Raw genomic sequence first — 12355 nt, 5'->3', positions numbered from 1 at the left:
TACAGGCATGCGCCACCGTGCCCAGCTAATTTCTTGTATTTTTAGTAGAGATGGGGTTTCACCATGTTGACCAGGATGGTCTCGATCTCTTGACCTCGTGATCCACCCACCTCGGCCTCACATAGTGCTGGGATTACAGGCGTGAGCCACCGCGCCCGGCTCTCAGAGCCATTTCATTTCTCCACATTTTGTTCACAAGGGGGATAGATCAACTGCTAGAAAAATAATTCAAAGCACATTTCTGTCAGTTTGGGGACTTCTCTCTATATAAAGTAACCAACATGTTCAATTTAACATAATGGTTCAGAGCACAAATCTAGAGTTAGGTTGCCTGGGTTCCAGGTGCAGATCTACCACGTACTATTATAGTTGTGTGGCCTTTGAATTAACCTCTCCAACCAGTTTCTTCACGTGGAAAGTGGGGATAATAATAGTGCCTACCTTGGGATTACTTTGAGTATTGAATTAATGTACATACAATGATTATAATAGTGCATGCCATGTGGAAGTGCTATTAATGTTAATAGTCATTGCCATTAGCAGCAGCAGTTGATTCTTCGGCATTCACCTTGTTCTCCTTGTGAAGATCATTTGATAAGTCTCTCCTCTTCAGGTGTTACAGAATCTGATTACCTCACCAGTTAGTTTTCCTGATTTGTTGTTTGCAAGTAGCAAATGCCATCTCCAAAGACAGTACTGTTTCCTAGACTTTTCTGCCACTTTCAAGTCTACTACCAAGAAAAATGACTACTCGAGAGTTAATGGACTTTAAGAACCTCAGAAGCTAAAGAAATCCAGCTAAACAATTAAGCTTCATCACAATTACTATATCATTCCTAGTCACAGAGTATCTGGTAAATGTTTATTATTATAGTAGGCTCTGTAGGGGAGAGATTACAGATTCATTCATAATTCATTTGTTAGGGGCATACTATGTGCCAGGCACTGGGCAAGGGTCTGGAGTTAGAGGGAAACAAAACATAGTTTAAGACCTCAAAAAGCCTACTTTAATGGGAGAAAGAGAGTTAAACTTGGAAATACAGTCATGTGCCGAATGACATTTTCAATCAACAACAGATTGCATATACAATGATGGCCCCATAAGATTATAATGGAGGTTAAAAGTTCATATCATCCTAGTGACATTGTAGCTGTCATAACATTGTAGCACACTTTTTTTTTTGTAAATTTAGTGTAACCTAAGTGTATAGTGTTCATAAAATCTACAGTGATGTACAGTAATGTCCTAGGCCATCACATTCACTCACCATTCACTTGCTGACTCACTAAGAGCAACCTCCGGTCCTGCAAATTCTGTTCATGGTAAGTGCTCTATACAGGCATACCCATTTTTTATCTTTTATGTCATATTTTTATTGTACCTTTTCAAAGTTTAAATACACAAATACTTACCATTGTGTTACCTACAGTATTCAGTACAGTAACATGTTGTATAGGTTTGTAGCCTAAGAACAATAGGCTATACCATATAGTGTAGGTGTGTAGTAGACTATACTGTCTAGGTTTTTGTAAGTACACTCTATGATGTTTCCACAATGACGAAATTGCCTAACAATGCATTTCTCAAAATGTTTTCCATCATTAAGCCACGCATGACTATATAACAGAGTGTTTCAGTCCTCAAGGCATCCAAGAGTCATGGGAGAGTCATCCAGAGAAACTATGTCCAAGCCAAGATATGAAGGATAAATAAGAGTTAGACAAAGAGTAATGGGAGGGGACACTTAAGGCAGTCTGCACAGCATCTGCAAAGGTGCAAAGAACAAGAGAGTGTGGCTATTTTGGAGAACTATACAAAGTTCATTATAGACAGAGTATGGAGTGAAAGATGAGCATGGAGAGGTAACTGGAGGCCAGTTATGGACAGTCTTATAAGCCTTTTCTGAGATCTGAGGGCCTTGGCAAGTCATCAAAAGATTTTATTAGGAAGGTAACGTGATCAGATAGTATTTTAGAAAAACTACTCTGAGAATGAGGGATGGAGGGGAAGTTGCAATGAAGAGAACAGATTGGATATGAGACAAATTTAGAGGCAAGGAGTTTAAAGGCTGTTATAATAATCCAATAAGAAAGGATGGTATGAAAAGAGGTATAAAGAGAGGCAGTTGACATATAGCAAGATGAACCAAAGAAATTGGTTGCATTGTACTACACATATCCAAACAGAAAAAAATATATTATATTGGAATGTGCTGTGGCAAAAGACAGGTGTCATGAGACTGCCAAGACCAAAGGAATGTAAAGGGACTGATGTTTGTTAAGTGCCTGGTAACCTGTACAGACATTTTGTACACCTTGTGTTCTGTATAACCTGTCTACCTAAATTTGTATCACTGGTAATGTCTCTATTTGTGGATGTTCAACAGTGTTGATAACAGTTTTTAAAATAAAAACTTTAGTGCCTTCTTTAAGGGACATTGTGGAACTTAATTTACCTTTTTCTAATGTCTCAGAATCATCAACATGGAGAGTACTTTGACTATTGTTTTTTGTATTAAGCGCTTCTTGGCCCTATACTAACTAGACCTAGTGTGTTCTAAGTTCTTATATCAGCTTTTTTTTTCTTTTCTCTTCCTATGTTTTTTTCTTGTTGATATCTGTGTCTGCCTTTAGCAACTCATATTCCCTTTTAATTTGCTGTTTCAAACCAGCTATCAGGGAAAAACCATCAAGCTTGTTAGAATAAATCTAAAATGAGAATAGGAGCAAAATTCTTATATCTGTGGACCTTGTGGCTCTAATTCTGGCTCCTCAGAAGCTCTACTTTCTTTCTAGATTTTGAGTTTGTCCTTGAAAGCTGAATTTGTTGGATAAGTGGTTCTAGATAAATGAGCTACAGACGCCTTTTATCTACTAGATATTTACCTGTTATTTACAGAGGCCTTTAAAAAAAAAAAAAAAAAAAGATGTAAGATAAGAGGGTACGGTGGCTCACACCTGTAATCCTAGCACTTTGGGAGGCCGAGGCGGGTGGATCACCTGAGATCAGGAGTTCGAGACCAGCTTGACCAACATGGTGAAACCCTGTCTCAAAAAAATGAATAAATAAATAAAAGATATATGATGAGAAAATAATATATGCAGTTTTCTTAACATGTATCACAGTATTTCATCCTTCCTTTGCCTTCACTTTCTTTCCCTAATTCCTACAACCACCCGTCCCTCACATGGATTATTGAGAGTAGACAGTGGCTAAACTCATTAGTGATATACTTAGACAGTGACATTAATAATAAATGACCTAATTTTAGATATACCTAGTAAGATTTTCCCTTTTAACAACTTGTCTAAGCAAACTCACAGTTATAGCTTCTGTTAATGACAAAATGTTTAAATGTATATACTATAAGCAAATGTTTTTTAAGTACGGAGCAGTGTAACTGTGAACAAGATGCAAAGCTTACAGCAAAAGACCTAGAAAAAGACAAAGAAGTTAAATTGCAACTAATAAGCTATGTTTCAGTTCACTAGCCGGAGACTGCTAATATTCTGTGTAAGATGGTGGCAGATTTTAAAATCCCAGTTGTCTTCATTTTCTATAAAAACCAATAGAAAAAATAATAATAATCTGTCCAAAGCTGATTGAACAGATTTTTTTAAATGATTTGAATGCGTCTGTTTCTCTTTTGTGTTCTTCTCTCTGCAGAAACACAGTGCTCTGTGCCTATACAGTGTACGGATAAAACAGATAAACAAGAAGCGCTATTTAAGCCTCAGGCTAAAGATGATATAAATAGAGGTGCACCATGCATCACATCTGTCACACCAAGAGGACTGGGCAGAGATGAGGAAGACACCTCTTTTGAATCACTTTCTAAATTCAACGTCAAGTTTCCACCTATGGACAATGACTCGACTTTCTTACATAGCACTCCAGAAAGACCTGGCATTCTTAGCCCTGCCACATCTGAGGCAGTGTGCCAAGAGAAATTTAATATGGTGTTCAGAGACAACCCAGGGAACTTTGTTAAAACAGAAGAAACTTTATTTGAAGTTCAGAGAATTAACCCCATAGCTTCAGCTATACAAAACCTTAAAACAACTGACAAAATAAAACCCTCAAATCTTGTAAACACTTGTATGAGGACGACTCTGGATAGAGCTGCGTGTTTGCCACCTGGAGACCATAATGCATTATATGTAAATACCTTCCCACTTCTGGACCCATCTGATGCACCTTTTCCCTCACTCGATTCCCCAGGAAAAGCTATCCGAGGACCACAGCAGGTAACTTTTGTATTAATAAATATATTATTATATGTGAACACACATTTTGCCATACATACACAGATATGCATCTTTTACGTTATCAGACATCCTTTTTAAACTACTGACTAGCCAAACTTAAGGCTTTCAAAAAAAATATGCAAGTTCTGTAATAAATGACATGAAATTAGAAAAACTGAATATGGTAAAACTCTATTGTAAAGCACCTTAGAATTTATGTCAGATTTAAAAATACATCCTAAGCCTTATCCATATTTATCATGGTGTCACTTTCCTAGTTCCTTGTTTACTCAGCATTAATAGTATAAGAAGATTATTAAATTTCATAGTGTGAAACAAATGCTGTTTTATTTAATAGTTTGTATATATATTCTTTATAAGAATTGATGATCTTTCATAAGTAAATAATTGCATCTTACATTCCTATTTATAAAAATAAGTGAACCATCTTTCAACTAATACTTCTACTACATTCTCAGTTATATAATACATAGATCTGTAGGGTTTAGTTTTGGTTTTGGTTGCTAATCTGGCAATGAACGTGTAGCCTAGTATATTTTTAAAATAGTCTCTGCATGTGTATAATATCAAATATTTTATTTAATGTTTCTACAGCTCACAGACTAGTATCCCCCAAACTTCCCTTTTAGATTCAAATTCTATCACAGAATAATTCTTCTAGTTAAAAAAAAAAAGTTTAATGTCTGAAAGCAAATGAAAAATATATAATTTTTACAAAAGGCAGAAGCTTATGGAAATACAGATTGATGTAAATGTCTGTGTAACTTGCAAACATTGTCTGATTTCTCTTTGCCTTGAGCTATTTAATTTTTTTTAAAAAAGTGTTATTAATACCCTTATGCTTTAAGTACACTTATAGGTTATAGACTTAAATCAGCATGCAAAGAAGGCAGTTTGTTAGCTGTGGTATATTTTAGTAGTGGGAAAAACTAGGCATGACTGACAATAAATTTTAATTACAACCTCACTTATGTTCTTGTTCATTATACTTTATTTCACATCATAGTTTCAGTTATACTTACTAGTAAATGAAACAAATTAAACAATTTCATTTATTGCAAGGAGAATTCCTGTGGAGTTGTGAAGTGCATCAGTTCTAATGCTTGTTACTTTTTTCTCTATTATATGTCTTGCTTGTTCTTTTACTAGTCTGTGCATTCATGTTTCAGTAGATGGCACCCTGCATTGTACATTTGCTTTCTATACTACAGCAAGGGAAACAGCTGGTATGTGATTACAACTTGATGAAAAAGTATTCAGCTTAAAAAATGCAGGAGAATTAGTGTTGAGTTGTCACAAGACATGGGGCATAAGGTTAGATAATTGATATTTTGGCAGAAAAAGCAAAGAAATCAGTTTGTTTTGAAGACCATGTTACAGTTCAGGATGGAAAGAATATTTCTTAAAGTCGGTTTTTAAAAAAACATTTTAAGCTATTTTATTTGTATTAATAAAGCTAGCATGATAAGTACAAAATTCCTGAGTTGAGCCAGGTACGGTGGTTCATGCCTATAATCCCAGCACTTTGGGAGGTTGAGGCAGGAGGATTACTTGAGCCAAGGAATTTGAGACCAGCCTGGGGAATATGGTGAGACTTGGTGTCAACAAATACATACATATGTAGCTGAGTGTGGTAGCATGCCCTATGGTCCCAGCTACGTGGGAAGCTGAGGTGGGAGGGTTGCTTGAGCTAAGTAGTTCGAGGCTGCAGTGTGCTGTGATGGTGCCACTGTACTCCAGCCTGGGTAACAGGGCGAGACCCTGTCTCAAAATAATAATAATAATAATTTTTAAAATCCTGAGTTGTTTGTAGATAGAAACAAAGATAAGTGAAATTTTGGGCTACGTATTTCAAAATTTTACTTTATAGCAATCATTACTACTAAACACCTATTTTATATATTAAGCTACCATAACAAAGACTAAAGTATATCAGCTTATTATTGTTCTGTGTGATTTTCTTCTTTTTTACTTTGCTGAGTTAGTGATTGGAATCCCAACTAAATTCTATGAAGAGATCAAATCTGAACTAAATGTTCTTAATAGACAAGGATGAATATGGACTTAGAAGGTAAATTGAGAGTGGAAGATTGCCTTACCAACTTTAGAAGCTAAATTGCTTCTGATTTAATTTCTTACTATTTTATATATCTTAATTAAGAATTATCTTTGAAGTAACAATTTTTATTTTTGGCCATATCAATTTCCCATTACAGTGATTTGTACTTTCTTAATTTACACTGAAAACATTACAATTAGAATAAGGTTAAGTCTAACTAGATTTTTATTTATATCTTCATAATTTTTAATATTTTTATCAAAGAAGTTTTTCCAAAGAAAGGTATTTTACCCTAAATTTTATAACATTTATTTTAAATATTACTATTTTTTGTAATAAAACTGACATTTCTTATGAAAGAAATTGAGTCAGCATTATTATAAGTCCTCCATACTGATATTTGAACTTATCTGGGTGCCTAGACAGACCTTGTATATTTACACCAATTGTACACAGCAGTAAACTGCTTATAAGAAGACAGTGAAACCCAAATGCTTCAATTGGTAATATACTATTTATGTAAATGATTGGTTAACCAGAATGAAAGAAGTTAGGGGAAATAACAGTAACACTTGTATCAGGTGCTGGGCTAGGCTTGTGTGACTTTAAAAACATACTAGTAATAGGAGGATAAGGGGTCTCTTTAAATTTGACTTTATGAGGTGATTCCTCTCAAAATATCAGAATTTAGCTGTGTCAGAGTAATTTACCTGTGATTTTCACATATGAAAGAAATTTTAAAAAATAATTTGGTTTACACAATTCAGGAAAATATTTTCCAATTAACAAACATGTATTATATACCTATTATTAAACTAAATGCTATTTCTTGTCCTTCTAGAAGTTTTTTTAAAAAAAGAATAAATGCACTTATGAAAGGGTATTTATGTGCTGGTTATAGTGGAGGTGGTTCTGTTAAATTATGATTTTCCATAATTGTTTAACCAGGCAACTATTGACAAATTTACTTTATTCGGCCATAAGAATGAGTAGGGCTAAACTATGTATTGCATCACAGAAGCAAAGTAAGAAGTCAAAAGACTGCATGTGTTAGATTTTGTTGAATGATTAAATATTTGCATTTTTAAAAACAAAAGATAACATCGGTGAAATTTGTTAATTAGTTTAAAAGAAAATTTTTCTCTTTAAAAATCAAAATAATGCTGATTCATGTATAAGGTATTCACTGTGTTTGCTTATAAATAGTAGTGAAATTGATTTTGATTCAGAAAAAATGCACACACACATCATGTCTTGTATATTATGTAATAAAGCCCCTATAATTTAAGGTTTCTATTGTAAAATAGAAAAGAGAGAATTTAATTTAAAAGTCTAGAGTATCAACTATTGTTCCATAACTACTGCTGTTGTGATCATTAGGTTTTAAAAATTGCATGCTAAAGCTGCAATTGTTTTAAATATATAAAGATAAAATGTATGTGTATGTGTGTCCCAAGTGATTTTTAATCAAAGTTTCGTTGTGCCCTTTATGAAACAAAGAATTGAGTTGTGTCCTCATGCTAACTTTATGGAAAAGTAATTTGCTTTTATATTAGAGAATTAAATATATATGCTCATATATAACTCATTCAAAAATTCAGATTTGGAGTTCAATGCTATTTGAATTTAAACACAAGTAACAAGATATTTTTGTTTGTTTCCTGCAGCCCATTTGGAAGCCCTTTCCTAATCAAGACAGTGACTTGGTGGTACTAAGTGGCACAGACTCAGAACTGCATATACCTCGAGTATGTGAATTCTGTCAAGCAGTTTTCCCACCATCCATTACATCCAGGGGGGATTTCCTTCGGCATCTTAATTCACACTTTAATGGAGAGACTTAAGACATATCTGAAAACAGACATATCAAGTTGTATGTGATGATTCTGGGTTTGTAATACTATAAATACTTGATTGTAAACTAAATTCAAGATCATTTATAGGAAAATCTAGTTTCACAGCTATTTGAATTTTTTTCTAGGTTTACTGTATAACTCTTATTTTTTAAAAAGATCATTGTGTTCTTTCTTGGAGAGATAAGCCCAAAAGAAGAAAAACAAAAAAACATTCTATATAAAACTATCATGTTTACAGTGTTATTACTATAATTCAAAATTATGTCTGTGACTTACAGTTATATAATCATAATTTATGTTTATTTCAAATATCTAAGTTTATTGCTTGGATTTCTAGTGAGAGCTGTTGAATTTGGTGATATCAGATGTTTCTAGGGTTTTTTAAAATTTGTTTTTATTGAAAAATTTATATTATTTATGCTATAGGTGATATTCTCTTTGAATAAGCCTATAATAGAAAATAGCAGACAACATAAACATCTTTGTAAATATCAAACCTAATACATTTTTTTGTCCAGTGATAAAAAACTGGTAGAATTATTTAAACACTTTAGATTTTTTAAAATAATATACATGGCTTGAATTTTTACTATGTGTATAGCTACATGATGAAATTAATTAAATATTAAAAGAGTCACTTATGTTGTGATCATTAGTGTGTTCTTTGTTCTTGAATTAAAAAAAGAATAAGAAAAGGAAGGAAGGAAAGAATCACATTTTTAGGGAAGTTTATACAATTCATGTTTTCATTTCAGTAACCTAATAGAAGGGTGACGACCAGATTCGGTGGCATTTATTACAATTAGTGAATCACTTTGAATTTTAAAATTATTTTTCAAACTAAACTTTCTAAAGAAACATTTGTTTTTAATGAGAGCAAATCTAAAACCCTGTAAAGACTATCCATATTTATTAACTTAGATTAGAAATGTTCATATTGTTGAGAAATTTGTTATTCATTGTTAGCAGCCTGATTGATGGCCACTGAAAGACATTTGAGAGAGTGGATACCAAATTCGGAAGGCTGCAAATTTGTTTAAAATGAGACTTCCCTTTCATTTTTATTCTCTATGATTCTCGCCTTTTGGGTTTCTCTTTTCCCCTGATTCTTAAAAGTGTTTGAGGCATGGCTTCCATTTTATGAAGTAAGCATTGATTTGCAACTCTCAGAAATTTAAGCCTTCTTGAAACAAGTGCTTTAAACTGGGGGGTGTGGGATGGGGGAATATGAGCAGGCCTCTCTGTGCCACAGTGAAGAACCTTAACTTGTGGAAGAATGAGAGTGGTGCCTCGACTTCTCCCGGTGCCAAGCACATCATATTGACATCTTCCTCACCAAGGTGACATAGCGATTATTAGGTATTCACTGCGAAGGGTTCTGAGGCATGTACATCTTTCTTTCATTGCCACTAAGGCTGAATGGAAATGCCTAGACAATTATCCAAGTTTCTTCCCTTCCCCCCACCTCCCGCCCACCCATATTCCCCTCTCACTCCTCCCACACACACACACATACAAAATTAAAAATAAAAAATTCCCAGCGTGTACCAGCCAGAATATACCACTGTATCTATCTCGTGAAAGGGGATTCTTCTTTTCCCCTGTCCTTTTCTAGATAGGAAAACTTCCTCTCAATAGTTGACATCTACTAGCTTGCTGACAACCAGAGGAGACTCTGAAAGTGACTCAAATTAAAGTGTACCATTGACCTTCCTCCCCAGCCCATCCTTTCTCACCCCCACCACTTTTAGCAGGACTAGCAAACTCGGTTTTCTTTTGGGTTCCAGCGGCACTTTAAGCTCCACGTTCTGAGGGACAGAGACCTTCTGGGGCCACAGGAGAGGCTGCCTGGAGAGCCGCCCCCTGCCCTGCTCTCAGAGGGAGCGCGGGCCACCGCTCGAAAAGTGGAGTGGGCACCCGCCAGGTCTCTCCCTGTCTCATGACTGAGTCGTGCAGGGGCTGGCTTTTGGCATCTGCTAAGCGTGGCCGGGTAAGAACAGCTCCCAGGTAAAAAAGCTGCACACGCGAAACGCCGAGTCTGAAAAGCCACCCCCGCCGAGGCGAGGCAGTTGTGAGCGGGATGCCTGAGAAGTGGGAGGTGAATGTCCTCGGGAGGGCCCCCCCGGTGCAGCTTTCCCCGGAGGCTGAGGCTGCTGCCAGCGGGGACATCTGCTTTCTTACACTCCAGCCTGGCTCACCCCGCCCCCTCAGCCCCGGGTTGCGTGGTTATTTTACCAACACGGGGGGAGGGAGAGCTCGAGGAGGTAGAAAAGGGGTGGATGGAAGCTTAGAAGATTTTCTTCCCACTCCCCCACGTCCCCTCCTTTCTTCACATCTTTTAACCTTCAAGGTAAAGACTTTATAAATAGGAAACAATAAGCGTGTCCGCCGGCTCGCAGGCCCTCCTTCGGCTCGCCGGGCTCTCGGGCGCCGGGCCTGGCCCCTTTCCATCGTCCCCGAGTCGGGCCGTGCTTCGGCGGTTCCGCTGGGCGCAGTGGCCGGCCGGGTGCACCCAGCCTGTGGCGCCTCCTCTCCCGGGCTGCTGCCTCGACAGCTGCTTGTAGCTACAGTAATTAGGCTGTCAGTGCTTGTTAGAGGAGAGAGGGGAAAACACGCTTCTGACAGCAGATTCCAAGACTCCCCAGTTTGTTAATTTCTAAGAGATCTTTAAAGCATTAATTGAGGTCTCCCCAACTCTCCCCTCCCGTCCCTCTCCCCAACTCCTCCCTTCCCAAAAATATCTTTAGAAGAAGCAAATTCTCTCCGCGTGGAAGCAGTGTTTCCCGCAAAACTGCTAGCCCGCCCCCCGCTCACGCACAGACACCCGATTTCCCATATACAGATATGTGCACACATGTATACGCGGAAGGTTAACTCGGCGGAGGACTCGCCCAAATAGGCACCGGGATTGCATTTAAAATAATAAATAAATAAATAAATAAATAAACTAGGAAGGAAAGAGGGGGAGGGAAGCAGAAGTCGGGAAGAAAAGAGAAAAGCAGCAGGCTGATTACGAGGTGTCAAAACTGCCAGGAGCAAGAAGGTGATAGCAATCAGGGGTGAGAAGAGTGCGGCATTCGTGCGGGGCAACTAATTATCCGTCTCATTTGAGAAGAGCAGCATTTGAGGCAGCAGCGTTCGCCTGCTGAACGGTGACAGATTGGCGCGGAGGAGAGGGGAGGTGTTAAAACAATGGAGCCGGGCGCGCGAGCGCTGCTGCATGCTAATCAGCCCTCCCTCCGCCTGCCTGCCGCGCTCCCTCCTTCCTCCCGGCCTCCCTCCTCCGCGTTCCCTCCTCCCGCCTGCGGCGCTCCCTCCTTTCCAGCGGGCCCTGCGCCGCCGCCGCCACCCGCTTCCTGCTCCCTCGCTTTCCCGCGCGTCCTTCCCGCCGCTGGCGAGTGGAACCCAGCCACCGCCACCGAGTCCCTCGCGGGCCGGGAGCCCCCGTGCGGCCCCCCATGCCGGCCGGGCCGAGTACAGCCTCGCGCGGGTTCGCCCGAGGGCGCAGCCTGCGCCGCGCGCCCACTCCGCGGAGCGGTGAGGTGAGGGCCAGCGTTCCAGGATCCACGTCTCGGGGAAGAGGCCGAAGAGCCTGCTTTCTCACGCCCACTCGCTTTCTGGTGAATCGAACGCGTCGACCAGCGAATGGGAGTCCAGGCGAATTCAGAAAAGGCTAGGGGCAGCCAGGGCTGGAAAGAGTGCCAGGGCCACAAAAACCAAGGGCTCCAGTACTGACGGCAGATCCACTGCCCTGCCTGCCCCAGCGAGGCCGCCACCCCGAGGCCTCCAGCGGCCCCCAATCTGTCCTGCAGCGGCCGCGCCCCGCTGGCTTGCGGCGAGGTCAGCTCCCCGACCCCCGTAACGCCTCCCACGCTGCGGCCCTTAGACCCCTGCAGCCCCCCTTTCGCCAGAGCCACGCGTCCACGGTTTAAATGATCGCAGCGAAGACACAAAAAGGGCCTTAGTATTAATTGTGCTTCCAAGGCCTGACCTTCTGACCCCAAGACTAGAATAAGGGGCCGTCTGGGCCTCCAGAGTTCCCTCGAAAGACCGTCGCGAGGAGAGAAGGGCCTGGACAGAAGCGGGCCGCGCTCCCCACTGCCGCGGAGACTGCGGAGCCGCCGGGGCCGGGGCTGATCTGGAGGCCCAGCTCCCCGCCCATCCGTTCTGT

At 39.5% G+C, this 12355-nt stretch overlaps 1 protein-coding gene across 3 annotated transcripts in view; it reads left to right on the top strand.

Annotated features, from left to right (window-relative positions):
• The window catches only part of TANK (TRAF family member associated NFKB activator), a 100521-nt gene extending 91685 nt beyond the window's left edge, over window positions 1-8836 (top strand). For all 3 annotated transcript variants that reach the window (XM_012440565.2, XM_012440566.2, XM_012440564.2), the window contains 2 exons: window positions 3668-4248; window positions 7996-8836. In XM_012440565.2, coding sequence (XP_012295988.1) covers window positions 3668-4248; window positions 7996-8172 — 758 coding nt within the window. In that variant the 3' untranslated portion in view covers window positions 8173-8836. The remainder of the gene's footprint in view (window positions 1-3667; window positions 4249-7995) is intronic.
• The last annotated feature ends 3519 nt before the right edge of the window (window positions 8837-12355 follow it).

This window comes from Aotus nancymaae, unplaced genomic scaffold (assembly GCF_030222135.1).
Source record: "Aotus nancymaae isolate 86718 unplaced genomic scaffold, 86718_ANA_hifiasm-v0.15.2.pri h1tg000029l, whole genome shotgun sequence".
NCBI classification, from domain to species: domain Eukaryota; kingdom Metazoa; phylum Chordata; class Mammalia; order Primates; family Aotidae; genus Aotus; species Aotus nancymaae.
This window is presented reverse-complemented; position numbering and strand designations above follow the sequence as displayed.